The sequence below is a fragment of the Pongo pygmaeus genome, chromosome 11 (assembly GCF_028885625.2).
Source record: "Pongo pygmaeus isolate AG05252 chromosome 11, NHGRI_mPonPyg2-v2.0_pri, whole genome shotgun sequence".
Classification (NCBI taxonomy): Eukaryota; Metazoa; Chordata; class Mammalia; order Primates; family Hominidae; genus Pongo; species Pongo pygmaeus.
This window is the reverse complement of record NC_072384.2, coordinates 124,289,338-124,306,648: the sequence shown is the minus strand read 5'-3', so window position 1 is coordinate 124,306,648 and position 17,311 is coordinate 124,289,338. Positions and strand designations below refer to the sequence as shown.

General features: G+C 41.3%; 1 protein-coding gene across 2 annotated transcripts in view; it reads left to right on the top strand.

The window, feature by feature from the left end:
• Positions 1 to 16,344, top strand: part of AP1S3 (adaptor related protein complex 1 subunit sigma 3) — an 81,836-nt gene extending 65,492 nt beyond the window's left edge. For both annotated transcript variants that reach the window (XM_063648410.1, XM_054477060.2), the window contains exons 4-5: positions 6,396 to 6,533; positions 12,999 to 16,344. In XM_063648410.1, the coding sequence (XP_063504480.1) occupies positions 6,396 to 6,533; positions 12,999 to 13,034 (174 nt within the window). In that variant the 3' untranslated portion in view covers positions 13,035 to 16,344. The remainder of the gene's footprint in view (positions 1 to 6,395; positions 6,534 to 12,998) is intronic.
• Positions 16,345 to 17,311: the final 967 nt, after the last annotated feature.

The following is a 17,311-nucleotide window of genomic DNA, read 5'->3' as shown; positions in this document are numbered from 1 at the left end:
ATTGCCCAGGCTGGAGTGCAGTGGCGCGGTCTTGGCTCACTGCAACTTCCGCCTCCTGGGTTCAAGTGATTCTCCTGCCTCAGCCTCCCTAGTAGCTGGGATTACAGGCACGTGCCACCATGCCTGGCTAATTTTTGTATTTTTGGTAGAGATGGGGTTTCGCCATGCTGGCCAGGCTGTTCTCAAACTCCTGGCCTCAGGTGATCCACCCACCTCGGCCTCCCAAAGTGTTGGGATTACAGGTGTGAGCCACTGTGCCCAGCCTATTCTTATTTTATATATAGCTTTATGGTACTTATATAGTTTACTATTATTTGAAGCATTTGCTGCATGTAACTTGAAACTTTTTGTATTTACTTTAGAGCATAATTTAATAAGTACATGTGCTTGTTAGATTCTGTCCAAAAGGATTCAATTGGTGAAATGCCAGAAATCATCTCACTGCACCATGAATTCTGCTGTAAGAAAAGAACCTTAAGCCAAACTACAGTAAAGCACAAGGCTAGGACATTGAAGATAAAGTTAAATGATAGTTTCTATCTTTTTAAAGCTTTATTCAGAATCTAGATACACGAGAAAATAAAGAGGCTCATGTGTTTATTAACATGGTGAGGGAGGAAGAAGCCAGGGGTATTTGCATAATTAGAAGGCGTGGAGTCACTTGAGCATCAAGGACATATTTTTGTTGTATTAGGACAACCTCAAGGTGGAATTTATTATTTTATTTTATTTTATTTTGTTTCTTTTTCCTGAGACGGAGTCTTACTCCATTGCCCAGGTTGGAGTGCAGTGGCGCAATCTTGGCTCACTGCAACCTCTGCTTCCTGGTTTCAAGCAATTCTCCTGCCTCAGCCTCCCGAGTAGTTGGGATTACAGGCATGTGCCACCATGCCTGGCTAATTTTTTGTATGTTTAGTAGAGACAGGGTCTCACCATGTTGCCCAGTCTGCTCGAACTCTTGACCTCAAATGATCAGCCCACCTCAGTCCCCCCAAAGTGCTGGGATTACAGGCATGAGTAATTAGGCAGTAGCTTCAGAAACCTGAATTGGGACTGGGAACGGTGGCTCATGCCTGTAATCCCAGCACCTTGGGAGGCCAAGGAGGGGATCACTTAGGGTCAGGAGTTCAAGAGCAACCTGGCCAACATGGTGAAACCCTGTCTCTACTAAAAATAAAAATAAAAATATTAGCCAGGCATGGTGGCATATGCCTGTAATCGCAGCTACTCGGGAGGCTGAGGTGGAAGAATTGTTTGAAGCCAGGAGGCGGAGGTTGCAGTGAGCTGAGATGACTCCGCTGCACTCCAGCCTGGGAGACTGAGTAAGACTGTCCAAAAAAAAAAAAAAAAAATGAACTGGTCTAAGGGTCTTCCTGGATGTTTTCTCTCATTCTCAGATGGCAGTAGACTCAAAGAATAACCATAGGATAGCACTTTTGAGTTGCTGTATGTGAAATAGTTGCTCAGTTGTAACATTCTCTATAATGCCTAGGGAACTTGCATATTCATTTCTCTTCAGAGCTAAAGATAGTAACTGTATATCAAGGTGTGTGTGTGTGTGTGTGTATTGTGTCTCTAACTCTGCATACCACCTGACCTTACCCTTATCCCTTGAAACTAGTACAGTAAATTAATTCCCCATGGCTGCTGGAGGACCCAGACCTGGGGATGCATCAAAGTGGGGTATAAGAAGTTCCTAGAGAATTTTCATTAGTATCTGTCAGGTTCACTTTGCAGGATTTTAAATGCTGGTTTCTCCTAATGAGGCTCCTGTCTGTCTTGGATTCCTGGTCTACGCCTGCCTTGAACTCTGAGGTTCCTCAGCTTGCTACTATAACTCCTGACCTCTGCCTTTTCTGACCTCTGGTAACTGCTTACTTCTCATATCTTCTTTCATGTGCATGGATGTCTGATCTATTGTGATTTCTTTTTGTTTCTTTCTATTGTTTAAAACTGCAAAAATGATGCATATTTTTACATATCCCTCTAAACATATACAGTTTTTAAAAATGGGATTGCATTCTGCATATTATTCTGCAACTTTCTTTTTTTCTCCCTTACAAGTCTGTCTTAGAGCTCTTGCCATATTTGTGCATGTAAATCTACCTTAATCTTTTCAGCTTCTACATAGAAAATGCTTGCAACATATACAACAGCAGGGAAAGGAGACAGTATCTGTGACACCGAAAGAATCATTCAGATTTCTAAGACAAATATTACAATAGACAAAAACAAAGTATTAAGCAATTTGTAGACAAGGCAAGAAATGGAAAAGGCCAGTGCACATCTAATAAGATGTACAGTCTCACTAATAAGCAGGGAAATGCAAATTTAATTAATGTTCATCTGAAAATTTAGAGACTATCCATTGCTGGAGATGGCATAAATAGGTAATCACTCCTACTGTTAGTGAAACTTTTAAGTTTTATAGACTACTTTGGAGGACCACATTTTAGTATTTATCAATTTTAAATATACAAATCCTTTGACCCAGCAATTCCCCAAGGAATTTATTCCTACGCTATACTCAAATTAGTGTACAATAACAACAAAAATTATGGCAGCAACATTTAGAATAAAAAGTGGAAACAGCCCAAAATCTGACCATATCCATAAAGGAACTGCTTAAATAAACTATGATATACCCCCAGTATGCCATGGTAATTCTGTATAGAAGTTGGATTCATTTGGATGTGTCAACTTAAACCATATTCCTTGTGAAGTTTGCTAGTTTATTGACCTAACTTGTAAATATATGGAGGAATTTGCTAAAATATTGACATCTATTTCATGCAAAGTTATAGCATTCAGTACAACCATAGAATTGTGTCTGGGATGCCATTAATCTCTAGCATATTAGAAACAAGGCCTGTATTTATTTATTTTTATTTTTTGAGAAGGAGTCTTGCTCTGTCACCCAGGCTGGAGTGCAGTGGCATGATTTTGGCTCACTGCAACCTCTGCCTCCTGGGTTCAAGTGGTTCTTCTGCCTCAGCCTCCTGAGTAGCTGGGATTACAGTCGTGCACCATCATGCCTGGCTAATTTTTGTATTTTTAGTAAAGACAAGGTTTCACCATGTTGGCCAGGCTGGTCTTGAACTCTTGACCTCAAGTGATCTGCCTGCCTCAGCCTCCCAAAGTGCTGGGATTACAGGCGTAAGCCACCATGCTCAGACAAGGCCTGTACTTAAACTTGCTCATTCATTTATCTTACAAGCATTTTTTGTGTCTCACAATGTGCGAGAAACCAGGGATATAAAGATGATGAAGGCAAAGTTTCTGCCCTGAACTCGTAGTACGGGGGAGTGATTAGTAATCAATATGCATAAACTAGTGCACAGAAGATGTAGGTGACAACCCACAGGAAGTGACGTGAAATCTGAATGGGAGAAAGGGGATGTGAGGAATCGCCGCGTGCCTGACTTTTGAATTTGGCCTTGAAGAAATGAGCTTGGTTTTGCCAGCAGGAGAATAAAGAAAAGGACATTTGGGGACACAATCCAAGAATTGTTGGAATGTGCAGAAGGCAAAGGCACAAAAAAGCACCGTGACATTGTGCGTTTGTGGCATGTGTGTCAGATGCGTGGATAAGCACTGGCAGAGGAAATCAGACAGCAGGGCCCAGGCTGGTAAAGATTCCTATATGCCTTTGTCCTGAAGACCTTACACTGGAGAGGCACAAGATCAGCATTTTAGCAAAGCATTAGTGGTCAATGGCTTTGAGCAGGCACAGCCGCCACCTGGAAGGTCATTGCAGGGGCCTGATGGAGAAGTGCTGTAGGCCTGAGCAGCAGCTGTGAAAGCAGAGAAGAGAGGAAGGGTAGGGACTTATTTAGACAATAGAATCAGTAGAAACTGATGACCAAATCCAGAGGGATGAGATCAAGGGAGGGAAAGGAATGAGTGGGGAAGGGGAAGTATGTTGGTTGAACCCTAAAATGAATTAGATGGAGCAATTAGAGGTTGCAACTACTAAGCAAAATAGGGACTAAAGGAAAAAGAATAATCTTGATATCAGTTTGGGACATAGTGACATGGATTGAGGAATAGGCAGGTAAAAATGTCTAGTTAGTGGGGGAAAATATTGGACTAATGGCCTAGAGGGAGATCAGGGCTAGTCGTCTAGGTTTGTTGAGCTACCTGCATGCTAGACACAGCTGTAGAGAGTCAGCAAGATTGTCCAGGAGAATACGCATTTTGCGAAGAGAAGAGGCTCCCTTGAGGAACATGAATATTCAAGCAGAAGATGGATGGCTAGAATATAAGCAACATGCAGCAGAGATGTTTGTCTGTTCTGTTGATTGATATGTGCTAGGCACACCTTAAATACTTCTTAAACAAATGCAGGGTAGGACGGAGATAAATTATCCAAGGAGTCTGAGAAGGAATTATCAGAGATAGACAAGAAAAACAGGCATTAAGTGGTATTGCCAAAATCAGGGGAGCAAGGGAGAAGAGATTTTCAAGGAACAGAGATTGGTGAAGAGTACCACATGAGGCTGAGAGGTAAACGTTGGGGAGGTCTGGAGACTTTCTTTCTTTTTTTTTTCTCCTCCCTTTTTTTAAAATTATACTTTAAGTTCTGGAATACATGCACAGAACGTGCAGGTTTGTTACATAGGTATACATGTGCCATGGTGGTTTGCTGCACCCATCAACCTGCCATCTACATTAGGTATTTTGCCCCCCACCCCCGACACACTCCAGTATGTGATGTTCTCCTCCCTGTGTCCATGTGTTCTCATTGTTCAACTCCTACTTATGAGTGAGAACATGCAGTGTTTGGTTTTCTGTTCTTGTGTTAGTTTGCTGAGAATGATGGTTTCCAGCTTCATCCACATCCCTGCAAAGGACATGAACTCATCATTTTTTATGGCTGCATAGTATTCCATGGTGTATATGTGCCACATTTTATTTATCCAGTCTATCATTGATGGGCATTTGGGTTGGTTCCAAGTCTTTACTACTATGAACAGTGCTGCAATAAACATACATGTGCATGTGTCTTTATAGTAGAATGATTTATAATCCTTTGGTATATACCCAGTAATGGGCTTGCTGGGTCAAATGGTACTTCTGGTTCTAGATCCTTGAGGAATCGCCACACTATCTTCCACAATGGTTGAACTAATTTACACTCCCACCAACAGTGTAAAAGCATTCCTATTTCTCCACATCCTCTCCAGCATCTGTTGTTTCCTGACTTTTTAATGATCGCCATTCTAACTGGTGTGAGATGGTATCTCATTGTAGTTTTTGATTTGCATTTTTCTAATGACTAGTGACAAAAGCTAAAATAGACAAATGGGATCCAATTAAACTAAAGAGCTTCTGCACAGCAAAAGAAACTATCATCAGAGTGAACAGGTAACCTACAGAATGGGAGAAAACTTTTGCAATCTATCCATCTGACAAAGGGCTAATATCCAGAATCTACAAAGAACTTAAACAAACGTACAAGAAAAAAAACAACCCCATCAAAAAGTGGGCGAAGGATATGAACAGACACTTCCCAAAGGAAGACATTTATGCAATCTGGAGACTCAATGAGCAGAGTTTCAAGAGAACAGCTTCAGTTGGGTGGGTGGGGTATGGTACGGAAAGAGAAGGTGTCAGTGAGTAGAGGAATAAGTAGGGAGTAAGACAGCAAGGATGGTGTGTGAGTACGGGAAATGAGCTTTATTTGGATGATGGGAGTGATCTTGCCATACTTGCTACACTTAAATAAACACCAAAATCTATCAGACTCTGCTTTGATCCGTGCCAGGGGTTCTGGATGTGAAATCCCCCAATCCAGCGGCCTCAGCATCACCTGGGAACCTGTTAAAAGTGCAGATTCTCAGTTCTTATCTAGACCTCCTGAGTCATAAACTCTAGGGGTGGGCCGTAGCACCAGGGTGTTTTAATGAGCCTTTGTAATGAGTTTGAGAACCACTGGCTGTGACATAATTTTGAGAAAAATTAGCACAGTTGAGCTAATTTTCCTCTGAAGAATTAGTTTCTGAGAGAGTTCTAAAGCTAGAAGCCAAGATTTACAGAGCAGACAGCAGGAGAAACAAAGCTCTGCCCTCCTGCCTGGAATGCAGCTGGGGCTCAGTTTTCTTGGTGCAGATAGGAAGAGGAGCCGAGTGGCCTCATTCCCTTACTGAGCCTCAAATTTCCTGTTGTAACACAAAACATTATTATCTAAGGATGTGCTTTGCTTTAATAGAATGTGGCATACATTTATTAAGGCCTGGCATTCCCTGTTCTTTTTTTCTGTCCTTAAAATGCCATCTGATATTTTTATTTTTGGTACGCCACATGAGTGCAAACTGAAAAAGCTCGAGATTCGGGCAGATGTTTCCCCTGATACAACTGCAAGTTTATCAAAACATTTGTTTTTGTCCCACCAGGTCTGCGAGCTGGATATTATCTTTAATTTTGAAAAGGCTTATTTCATCCTGGACGAGTTTATAATAGGTGGAGAAATTCAGGAAACATCCAAGAAAATTGCTGTCAAAGCCATTGAAGACTCTGATATGTTACAGGAGGTCAGTACGGTTTCCCAAACCATGGGAGAAAGTTGATGATGATGATGATAGTGTTAATAATTATAATATTAACCAAGACTTATTGAGTACTTACGCTGTGCTGGGTACAGTTTCTAAACTATTTATATGTATTAGCTTATTTAATCCTCACAACAACTCGAAAAGGTAGGTGGTATTGTTACTCCCACTTTATAGATGAGTAAACTGAGACACCAAGAGGTTAAATGACCTGCTCGATTTCACACAGGAAGTGTGAAATTTCTCTATTCCACTAGGAAGTGTGGAATAGAGATTTGAACCCAGGCAATTGGGCTTTAGAGTCTTTGCTCTTCACATTTGGCTGAGCTTTGGAGTGCAAGAGTCCTTCACTGCCAAAAAGGTATCAACTACTTAGTGCTATTCTTTTCAAGAATAATTTTATGAGATGTGTAAAAAGACTTTCATTAAAATAACTATGCTGCCCTGGGAAAGGAGAATAGCAGTACATTGTTATTTTGTTTGCCAGGGATATTAAAGCTTTATTATTGAGCATGGCATTTATCATTTTAATTAAAATTTCTTACACCTTTTGGGAAGGCTGTATGTGTGCTCCTGTTTGCATAAAGAAATTGGGAACACCGTGGTTTGCTTGCCAAGGTATAAATGGGCCCGGAAGCATCCATTTGGTACTGCCCTGGACTCTCGGATTTCTATATAAAATAAAGTGGGAATGTTCTTTTAGAAGCAGCACAGATTTGTATCATACCTCCTCAGGGAACTTACCTACATCAGTCTCTCCATTCCTCCCAGGACACTGTGAGAAAGAGCACTTCACCCCACTGACCTCTGCCCTCCCAGATGAGATGCTCTGAGGGGCTGGGTTCCATCCCAGCCCTGCCACCTCTAGATGATTCTTCCCACAGCCTCAGTGGGTCTTCCCATCTTCCTGTTTTCAAATAAGCAGGTCAAGAGGATCCAGAGCATTGTAAAGCACCTTTTTAAAATTGGCATTTGGCCGGATGCAGTGGCTCACTCCTGTAATCCCAGCACTTTGGGAGGCCGAGGCAGGCAGATCACTTGAGGCTAGGAGTTCAAGACCAGCCTGGCCAACGTGGTGAAACCCCATCTCTACTAAGAACACAAAAATTAGCTGGGCATGGGGATGTGTGCCTGTAATCCCAGCTACTTGGGAGGCTGAGGCAGTAGAACCACTGGAACCCGGGAGGCGGAGGTTGCAGTGAGCTGAGATAGCACCACCTGGGTGACAGAGCGAGACTCCATCTCAAAATAAATAAATAAATAAATAAATAAGTAAGTAAAACTGGCATTAAAGCTATTTTTTTCTGCTATTTGGAAGAGGGTGATTAAATTAACAAAACACCATTAAGTATGAATTCCCAGCAACTGTTTTGGTGCATCTTTAGGCTGATTACTTGCTCCCGCCCAGCCAGAGAATCAGTCCTCTAGTGAATGGATGTGGAGGAAAACATCTATTTGAGTGGGTGCCGTAAGCAGCTGCGTGTGCCTATTAGAAGGCCAATGCATTCATTACCAGAGGTGTCTGACCTCAAAAAGTGCATCTAAACTCTCTGATGTTGATTTGGCTGTCTCCAAATGCCACAGGGAGGAAAATTTTACAAGGTATTTGAGAAATCAGTGGTTTGGAAATTTCACAAAACAGTGTTTCATAAAATACGCTGGGAGTTGGGGGCAGGCGGAGGGGGTGGAGGTTTTCTTTAACTTCAGGACCTCAGGGTCCTGACTGTGGAGTCTCCTTACAGGAGAAACAGACTTTTTAATGGGGTCTTTGGCACTTCAGTAATTAAAGCTGAATTGGGGGCCAAGACACACCTGGGTTAATTTGAAATCCTCTCAAATTAGGAAATGTTTTAAAAAGGTTGTCATAAATCTGGTGTTGCTAGTTCTATTTAAATCTAGGAAGTAGGTATTTCAAGAGTGAGCTCTTTCACAATTAAACGCTAATTGGTAGTTCATGTTCCTGGTGACTGAGTGGAGGGGCTTGATGGGTAGGTCTCAGGGGACCTTGCATTTAGCCCTGGTGTCCCTATTGTGAGCAGGCAATGTCATGGCCACCCTCTCAGTCTCTTCTGTTGCGCTAACAACACTTGCCAAATACAGAGTGTTATTAGCGTTCTCTTGGGCTCTGGTATTCAGTGAAGTCAGTGAATATTTTGGGGAGCTTGTTGAAGAATTGACTTTGCATATCTTGCCTGCTTAAGAAGTTTAAACTGGATAGGAGCCAATAATATACTTTCATAAAGGAAAACAATTACTGCTTTTTTTTTCCTGTCCTTTGGACCCGATCATATATTTGTAGTTACTGAAGGTTAAGGGAGGACTTTGTGACATTGCTTTAGCTGTGAGAACAGCTGTCAATCTTCAGTAGCCCCTAAGACTTTTCTCTAGCTCCTACTTAATAACAGTTTCTTAGAATAATAATAACTTTTAAAAAGCTACACCTGCCTGCAGATTTAGTAAGAAGACATAGCCTCAAATCTCCAAATGCTCAAAGCTTATTCTGAGTGTGTGGTGGCTAGGTGTTGATAAGAGGAAAAGAAAGGAACTGTTTACTTTGTTGGGAATACTTATTTGGGGGTAACAACAACGTGGACAATGGCACAAAGTTATTAGAAGGAAAATTAAACCCTCTGGCCGGGCGTGGTGGCTTATGTCTGTAAGCCCAACACTGTGGGAGGCTGAGGCGGGCGGATCACTTGAGGTCACGAGTTCGAGGCCAGCCTAGCCAACATGGCAAAACCCCATCCCTACTAAAAATACAAAGATTAGCCAGGTGTGGTGGTGCACATCTGTAACCCCAGCTACTTGGGAGGCTGAGGCAGGAGAATCACTTGCACCCAGAAGGCAGAGATTACAGTTAGCCGAGATTCCATCACTGTACTCCAGCCTGGGTGACAGAGCAAGACTCCATCTCAAAAAAAAAAAAAAAAAAAAAAATGCTGGGCTCAGTGGCTCGTGCCTATAATCCCAGCACTTCGGGCCGAGGCGGGTGGATCACGAGGTCAGGAGTTCAAGACCAGCCTGGCCAAGATGGTGAAACCCCGTCCCTACTAAAAATACAAAAATTAGCCAGGTGCGGTGGTGGGCATCTGTAATCCCAGCTACTCAGGAGGCTGAGGCAGGAGAATCGCTTGAACCCGGGGGGCAGATGTTGCAGTGAGCCGAGATCATGCCACTGCACTCCAGCCTGGGCAACAGAGTGAGACTCTGTCTTTAAAAAAGAAAAGAAAATGAAACTCCCAAAGGCGATAGTGGTCATTAACCACAGGACTTGCAATATGTGGGAGCAACAAGCAGTAGATATTTTACCCCGACTAACAGCCTGCCAACAAGGGAGGCTCAAGGCCAGGTGCGATGGCTCATGCCTGTGTTCCCAGCACCTTGGGAGTCCCAGGCAGGAAGACTGCTTAAGTCAAGAGTTTGAGATCAGCCTAGGCATCATAGTGAGAACCTTGTCTCTACAAAAAAATGATAAAATTAGCCAGGTGTGGTGGTGTGCACCTGTAATCCCAGCTACTCAGAAGGCTGATGCAGAAGGACCGCTTGAGCCTAGGAGTTTTGAGACCAGCCTAGGCAACATAGTAAGAACCTTGTCTCCACACAAAGTAATAAAATTAGCCAGATGTGGTGGTGTGCACCTGTAATTCCAGCTACTTGGAAGGCTAAGGTGAAAGGATCACTTGAGCCCAAGAGGTCGAGACTGCAGTGAGCGGTAATTGCACCACTGCACTCCAGCCTGGGTGACAGAGTGAGACCCTGTCTCGAAAAAACGAAGGGGAGGGTTAGATTGTATCTCATGAGCAATAGGATACCATGTGCCCTCGTGTGGATGCAGGCGAAACTGCTAGGTGCACCCCAACACTGTCACCCTTAAAAGCGTAAACCATGTTAACTGCTAAGCCAAACCACAAAGCAGTAGGCAGTCGTAACATACACTGTGCTATATGTATAAGAAACACCACAGAGCTAGATGTATCCAGAAGAGACCCCAAGATACGGACTCCAGCTCCTGTCTTGCGAAGGTAAGGGCAACTAAGGTTCTGCCAGCTCTAAAAGTCTGCCCCAAACCTTTAAAGTGGCAAGCTCAAGAAAATGCCAACTTTTACCTTATTGATTTACATAGCTTGAGTAACAGCCTGGCTCAGCTCAGACAGGGCAGCCGGTGTGGTGTTTAGCAGACTGAGTCATCTGGTGATGTGAGCAGTGCCAATGACTAGAGGCCACTGAACTACAGTGACAGGAAAGTGTCAACTCCAGGCCCCTCTCGAGGCTACAGGCAGGGCCTAGCAATGCCCTCATCTGGTCATGGGTTTTTGTCCACTTTGCAAAAATAAGATATTTTAACTGCAAAAAGTACATAGCCATACAATATGATATATGATGGAGGAGTGCCAAGCAATTAATTAATGAAAATAACATGCAACCGTTTTTTATTTTGTGATATTTGTCATCTTCAAAGTTCATAATCTGTGGTCATTTCTTTTCTCATTCTAAGTACACTTTATACCTGATTTTATATTTGTAACTTTGTATTCCCCTTTAAATGGTGTAAACTCTAGATTCCATAAAACCAGCATGGCCCAATGACCTGTATGATCCCTCTGCTAAGTTAAAAGACCCCACGGGCAGCATCTGTAGAGGGGTAGAGGGGTACGGGGCTGTCTCGGCCAATGCCCACTTAGGAGGTGAGAGCTTTGTTGAGTAAATGTGGATGACTGAACAGAAATGTTTTTCGGCAGAGGAACTCTGGAATTCTAGATAGAGTTGGTGAAAACCAGTTAGAAAACCTCTTTTGAAGGTAAGGGCAGATTTCTAGCCCTGGTATCTCCTGAGCAATCTTGCTCGGCCAGCGGCCTTTGTCTCTTCAGCCCATGTCAGTCAGCGTATTTCCCGGCAGGTTCTTATGAATCATATACCCTGGAGTTTAAGTTTAAGAACAAGTTGAACTTGGATTGCTAGATGAGCAGATTGTGACTCAAACGAAAGAGGCAGGTTGACTTTTTGTCTTCTCGAGCTTTCTTATTGATTCATCTTGGGGCCCTGGTGTGACACAAATATATATGTTTAAAGTAGGAGAGCGTGCGAGAGAAAGCCCATCTGTCTTGCATGGTATAGAACCTGCAACACCACTGTTAACTTTGAACTCTACCTGTAATTGTGAGTCTGTTCAAACATTTTTTTTTTTAATGCTGAAAAAAAATATTATGGCTTTGGGGCATGTTAGCAAACTTAGTAACTGATGGGCAGTATGAAAAGAATGAGATCATGTCCTTTGCAGGGACATGGATGGAGCTGGAAGCCATTATTCTGAGCAAACTAGTGCAGGGACAGAAAACCCAATGCCGCATGTTCTCACTTAAAAGTGGGAGCTAAATGATGAGAACACATGGACACATAGAAGGGAACAACATACACTGGAGCCTTTCAGAGGGTGGAGGGTGGGAAGAGGGAGAGCATCAGGAAAAATAACTAATGGGTCCTAGGCTTAATACCTGGATGATGAAATCATCATCTGTATAACAAATCCCCATGACACACGTTTACCTATATAACAAACCTGCACATGTACCTCTGAACTTAAAAAGAAACATAATTTGTATACTTTGGGAGGAAGCCTTTGAAAACATGGCAGAAATTATATATTTTTTCCTGTGAACTTGGTAGAGAAGTAAAGAAATTCTTAAGAATTTCGGTCTGTTTATCTTTTTTGTCTTGACAATATGTATAATAAAGATGCTCTGCACAATATAGGTAATGATACATATGTTATACAGATATAATTCAGAATTCTGTAATACATGTACCTGGATGTGGTCCTCCTGATCATTTTAGCAAACGTGTTTATCTTAAGTCAACAGTGATATCTTGGCAACTTTGCTTTAGCATTTCTCTCTCTCTCTCTTTTTTTGTTTTGTTTTTGAGACAGAGTCTCACTCTGTCACCCAGGCTGGAGTGCAGTTGTGCAATCTTGGCTCCCTTCAACCTCCGCCTCCCGGTTCAAGCAATTCTCCTGCCTCAGCTTCCCGAGTAGTTGGGAATACAGGTGCATGCCACCACACTCGGCTAATTTTTGTGTTTTTCATAGAGATGGGGTTTTGTCGTGTTGGCTAGGCTGACCTCAGGTGATCTGCCCACCTCAACCTTCCGAAGTGCTGGTATTACAGAAATGAGCACCGTGCTGACCAAGCATTTCTCTTATCAGACATTCACTTTATGATCAAGCTTAACTTTTTCTCAGTTGAAAGTTACTTAATTCCAGCCTCATATGGATGTGCATACAAATTATACTCAAACTTTGATTAGAATGCAAAGGTTTTATATCCATGTATCCTTTTGACAACTTGTTTTCAACAATGGCAAATAAATCAAAGAATGCAGAAGATTTCACAGTCTGCGGAAGGATGTGACTTAAAGAGAAAATTGTTCTAATTTATTGTTCACTTTCAGACAATGGAAGAATACATGAACAAGCCTACATTTTAACTGGAAATCTACTTGAAGACTCCAGCATTACATGTTATGAAGCTGTAAATAAGCAACGCCTCCCATCCGGTTTTTTGATGGAGCCTCAGGCACCATGCCAAAAATAATTTAAAGGGATTCTTTGTTAACTAACAAAGTTAAAGTTGTTTAACATATTTATAATTACTATGTGTCTGTATTATTAAAAAAAACAGAAAAAAAAACTATGTGTCTGTATTATACTGTATAGGGTACTTGTAGCTCTAAATGTTTAAAGTAACTACCACCTAACCCAACAGACAATATTTGTAATGTTTTAACTCCATGTTATATTTTTAAGCTAGTTTAGGTAAATTAGCTGCAATTTTTTTTTTTTTTGCATTTGATCCTCTACTGACAGGTTGAAACAATATTGTAATAATCCATGATTTTGAATGTAAAGTATATATGATGTCATTAATACTTTTTCTAAATGTTTAGTTTTTTAAATTGTATAATAATTCAAAATTATGTTAATAGTGCAGAGTTTATATGTAATGCTAGACATTTTTCATACACTTAATAGTACTTTTAACTGCAATTCACATACCAAGTGTCTGATTTTAATGTGCTGAATTCATTTATTTTTTTCAGAATTGGGATTAAGAAAATAACCAAAAAGTATAGAACTTAATAAGTGTTTTTGATGCCTTAGAAGCTGCTATCTTGACTGAGGTTTTAATTTATCTTTTAACTGAATATAAGGGACATTCCAATAAGGTTTTCTACAAACTATATATTTATTAAGGTTTATAGAGACCTAGAGATACAGCATCTATGACTTCCTTTATTATTCTAAAATAGTATGATAAGAATTAATAACAATAGCAATAATAATTATTGCTACTATTTTTTAAAATTCATGTTCCAAGCACTCTTAGATGCTGGAAATTTCATTTCAAATATGTTTTAATGTATCTCTAATGCATTTGAAGACTTATTACATGGCTCACTTAGAGCATTTAAGATTATCACAGCCTATATGGTAGATTCCTTTCCTCCTTTTTTCTTTTCTCACCCTTTCCTCCCCAGAGAAAAGATTTGCTGCTGACCATTATTACTGTAAATATATCACATTTGTGCTTCCTGGAATGAAAATTCTGTATAACCAGGTCCTAACAGCGATCAGACATATTACAGGGAAATAGCTTGTAGGCCAGTTGTGGTGGCTCACACCTGTAATCCCAGCACTTTGGGAGGCCGAGGCAGGTGGATCACTTGAGGTCAGGAGTTTGAGAGCAGCCTGGCCAATATGATGAAACCCCATCTCTACTAAAAATACAAAAATAAGGCCAGGCACGGTGGCTCACGCCTGTAATCCCAGCACTTTGGGAGGCAGAGGTGGGTGGATCACAAGGTCAAGAGATCCAGACCATCCTGGCCAACAGGGTGAAACCCCGTCTCTACTAAAAATACAAAAATTAGCCGGGTGTGGTGGTGTGTGCCTGTAGTCCCAGCTACTTGGGAGGCTGAGGCAGGAGAATCACTTGAACCTGGGAGGCAGAAGTTGCAGTGAGCCGAGATTGTGCCACTGCACTCCAGCCTGGGCGACAGAGCGAGACTTCATCTCAAACAAACAAAAAAATTAGCTTGGCGTGGTGTCAGGTGCCTGTAATCCCAGCTACTCAGGGGGCTGAGGCAGGGGAATGGCTTGAACCCAGGAGGCAGAGGTTGCAGTGAGCCAAGATCACATCAGTGCACTCCAGGCGGGCGACAGAGCAAGACTCCATCTCAAGAGAAAAAAGAAAAAGTAAAAGCTTGTATTCTGTCTTGCTGCCTGCTATTTGATGTTTTACCTGTGCATTTTCAATGTTAGCTTTGAAGTCTGGTATCATTCATATTGGAGTGGTTTGGGACCTCCAGTGATTTCCTAGAAGAGTGTGTTTCCTGTTGGATTCTTTAGGAGATCCCATCCGGTAGATTTTTAGAGAACCCGATGGAAAAATGTTCTCTTTAGTTCATCTCAGCAGACATATTTAGGGAAAACAGCAAAGCAAGCAGGAGAACAAAGGGAAAAATTCATCAGTTCCTCAATATAACCATTATTCAAAGGAAATAACTCAGATTAGCATATAAAATAATCATTAGGCTTTTACTATCCAATATTTCTTCAAGCTACCATGTAATTACAATTATGGCATCAGCTTGAAGTTTATCATGTACGATTGATAACTGTGTTTACTTTAGCTAACCTTCAGTTTTGTGGTTTAACTTTTTAATGTGGTAGAATTCTTTATTTTTCTTTTCTTTTCTTTCTTTCTATTTTTTTTTTTTTTTTTTTAGACAGAGTTTTGCTTCTTGTCACCCAGGCCAGAATGCAATGGTGTGATCTCAGGTCACTGCAGCGTCCATCTCCTGGGTTCAAATGATTCTCCTGCCTCAGCCTCCCGAGTAGCTGGGATTACAGGCATGCGCCACCACGCCTGGCTAATTTTGTATTTTTAGTAGAGTTGGGATTTCTCCATGTTGGTCAGGCTGGTCTTGAACCCCGACCTTAGGTGATTTGCCTGCCTTGGCCTTCCAAAGTGCTGGGATTACAGGCATAAGCCACTGCACCCGGCTGAATTCTTTATTTTTTCAATACAATTTTGTAAAGATGGACCTCATGTAAATCCATAAGAGCTTTTCCAGTTCTTTTGAAATTTGTCACCATATTTGGATAAAGGTATCTCTTGAACCTCATTCAACTATACTACACATGTTCTGGATAATTCCATATTAGACACTCTAGTTATGGACAGGGCTTCTCAGACTTCAATCAATGTGACACATAGAAAGTAAATATATCTCGTCCGGGTGAGGTGGCTCACGCCTGTAATCCCAGCACTTTGGGAGGTCAAGGCGGCAGATCACCTGAGGTCAGGAGTTCGAGACCAGCCTGGCCAATATGGTGAAACCCTGTCTCTACTAAAAATTCAAAAATTAGCCAAGTGTGGTGGCGCCTACTTGTAGTGCCAGCTACTCAGGAGGCTGAGGCAGGAGAATCGCTTGAACCTGGGAGGCAGAGGTTGCAGTGAGCTGAGATTGCGCCACTGCACTGAAGCCCGGGTGACAGAGTGAGACTCTGTCTCAAAAAAAAAAAAAAAAGAACGAAAGAAAGTAAACATATCTATATGGCACAGTGGGGTAAATATGAGGTATTTTAGGGACATCTTACATGGGTCTAGGCTAAAATAGTCATTGTGTTTTCTTTATATTATATAATTACCATCAAACTACCAAGGGAAAGGAAAGATAATAAATGTTAAATTTCTATAAAACTTTCAAAATAAAATGTTTTAACGTTTTTTAATGAGGAACTTGGTGTGTTTTCATGAATATACTTTTTTTTAGGTCAGATTTTATGTTTGAAATTGCTACTCATAATTCCTGGTGATATATCTTTAATATGACCTCTTTATTTTCTTGGTACCTACCAACAAGAAGCAACTTCAAAAGTAAGTGGTAGCAAATGGGAGAAGAGTATTTATTGCTTTTGCTCCTACTGACTTTTCTCATCATTCACCTACATTTTGGTAATCTGATCTCTTTACACGTAATTAATGATGTGATCATTTTTTAAATCTAGTGACAGCTCCTTTTCTTTCATTAACAAATGTAAAGTTGACAGTTCTTGTGATAAAGCAAATGGATTTTTGATTCAAACTGTTTTTTCCATATCAAACCTCCTAAAATAATGATAAAGCTTTAGTCAAATGTATTGTTCTAATCTTTTTTGAGACAGAGTCTCACTCTGTTGCTCAGGCTGGAGTACAGTGGCGCGATCTCAGCTCACTGCAACCTCCGCCCCTGGATTCAAGCGATTCTTGTGTCTCAGTCTCCTGAGTAGCTGGGATTACAGGTATGCGCCACATGCCTGGCTAATTTTTGTGTTTTTAGTAGAGATGGGGTTTCACCATGTTGGCCAGACTGGTCTTGAACTCCTGACCTCAAATGATCTGCCCACCTCGACCTCCCAAAATGCTGGGATTACAGGCATGAGCGACTGCGCCCAGCCAGCATCTTCTTTAGAATTCATGTTATAATACCTACAAAACATCATTGATGAACTGTGTTTAATTTCACCTAAGTTATAATCAATACATTTTACTGGTAAATTTTACCTGATAATGTACTTATTCACAATGGTCCCTGAAAATTTTTGATTAAGTTCATTCAGATGCTGGGGAATATGAGTAAAGCAAGCCAATAAATATTCTCCAATAATCTGCAAAGGACAACCATTAATTTTTTAAAAATTCTTATTTGAACTCTTGACA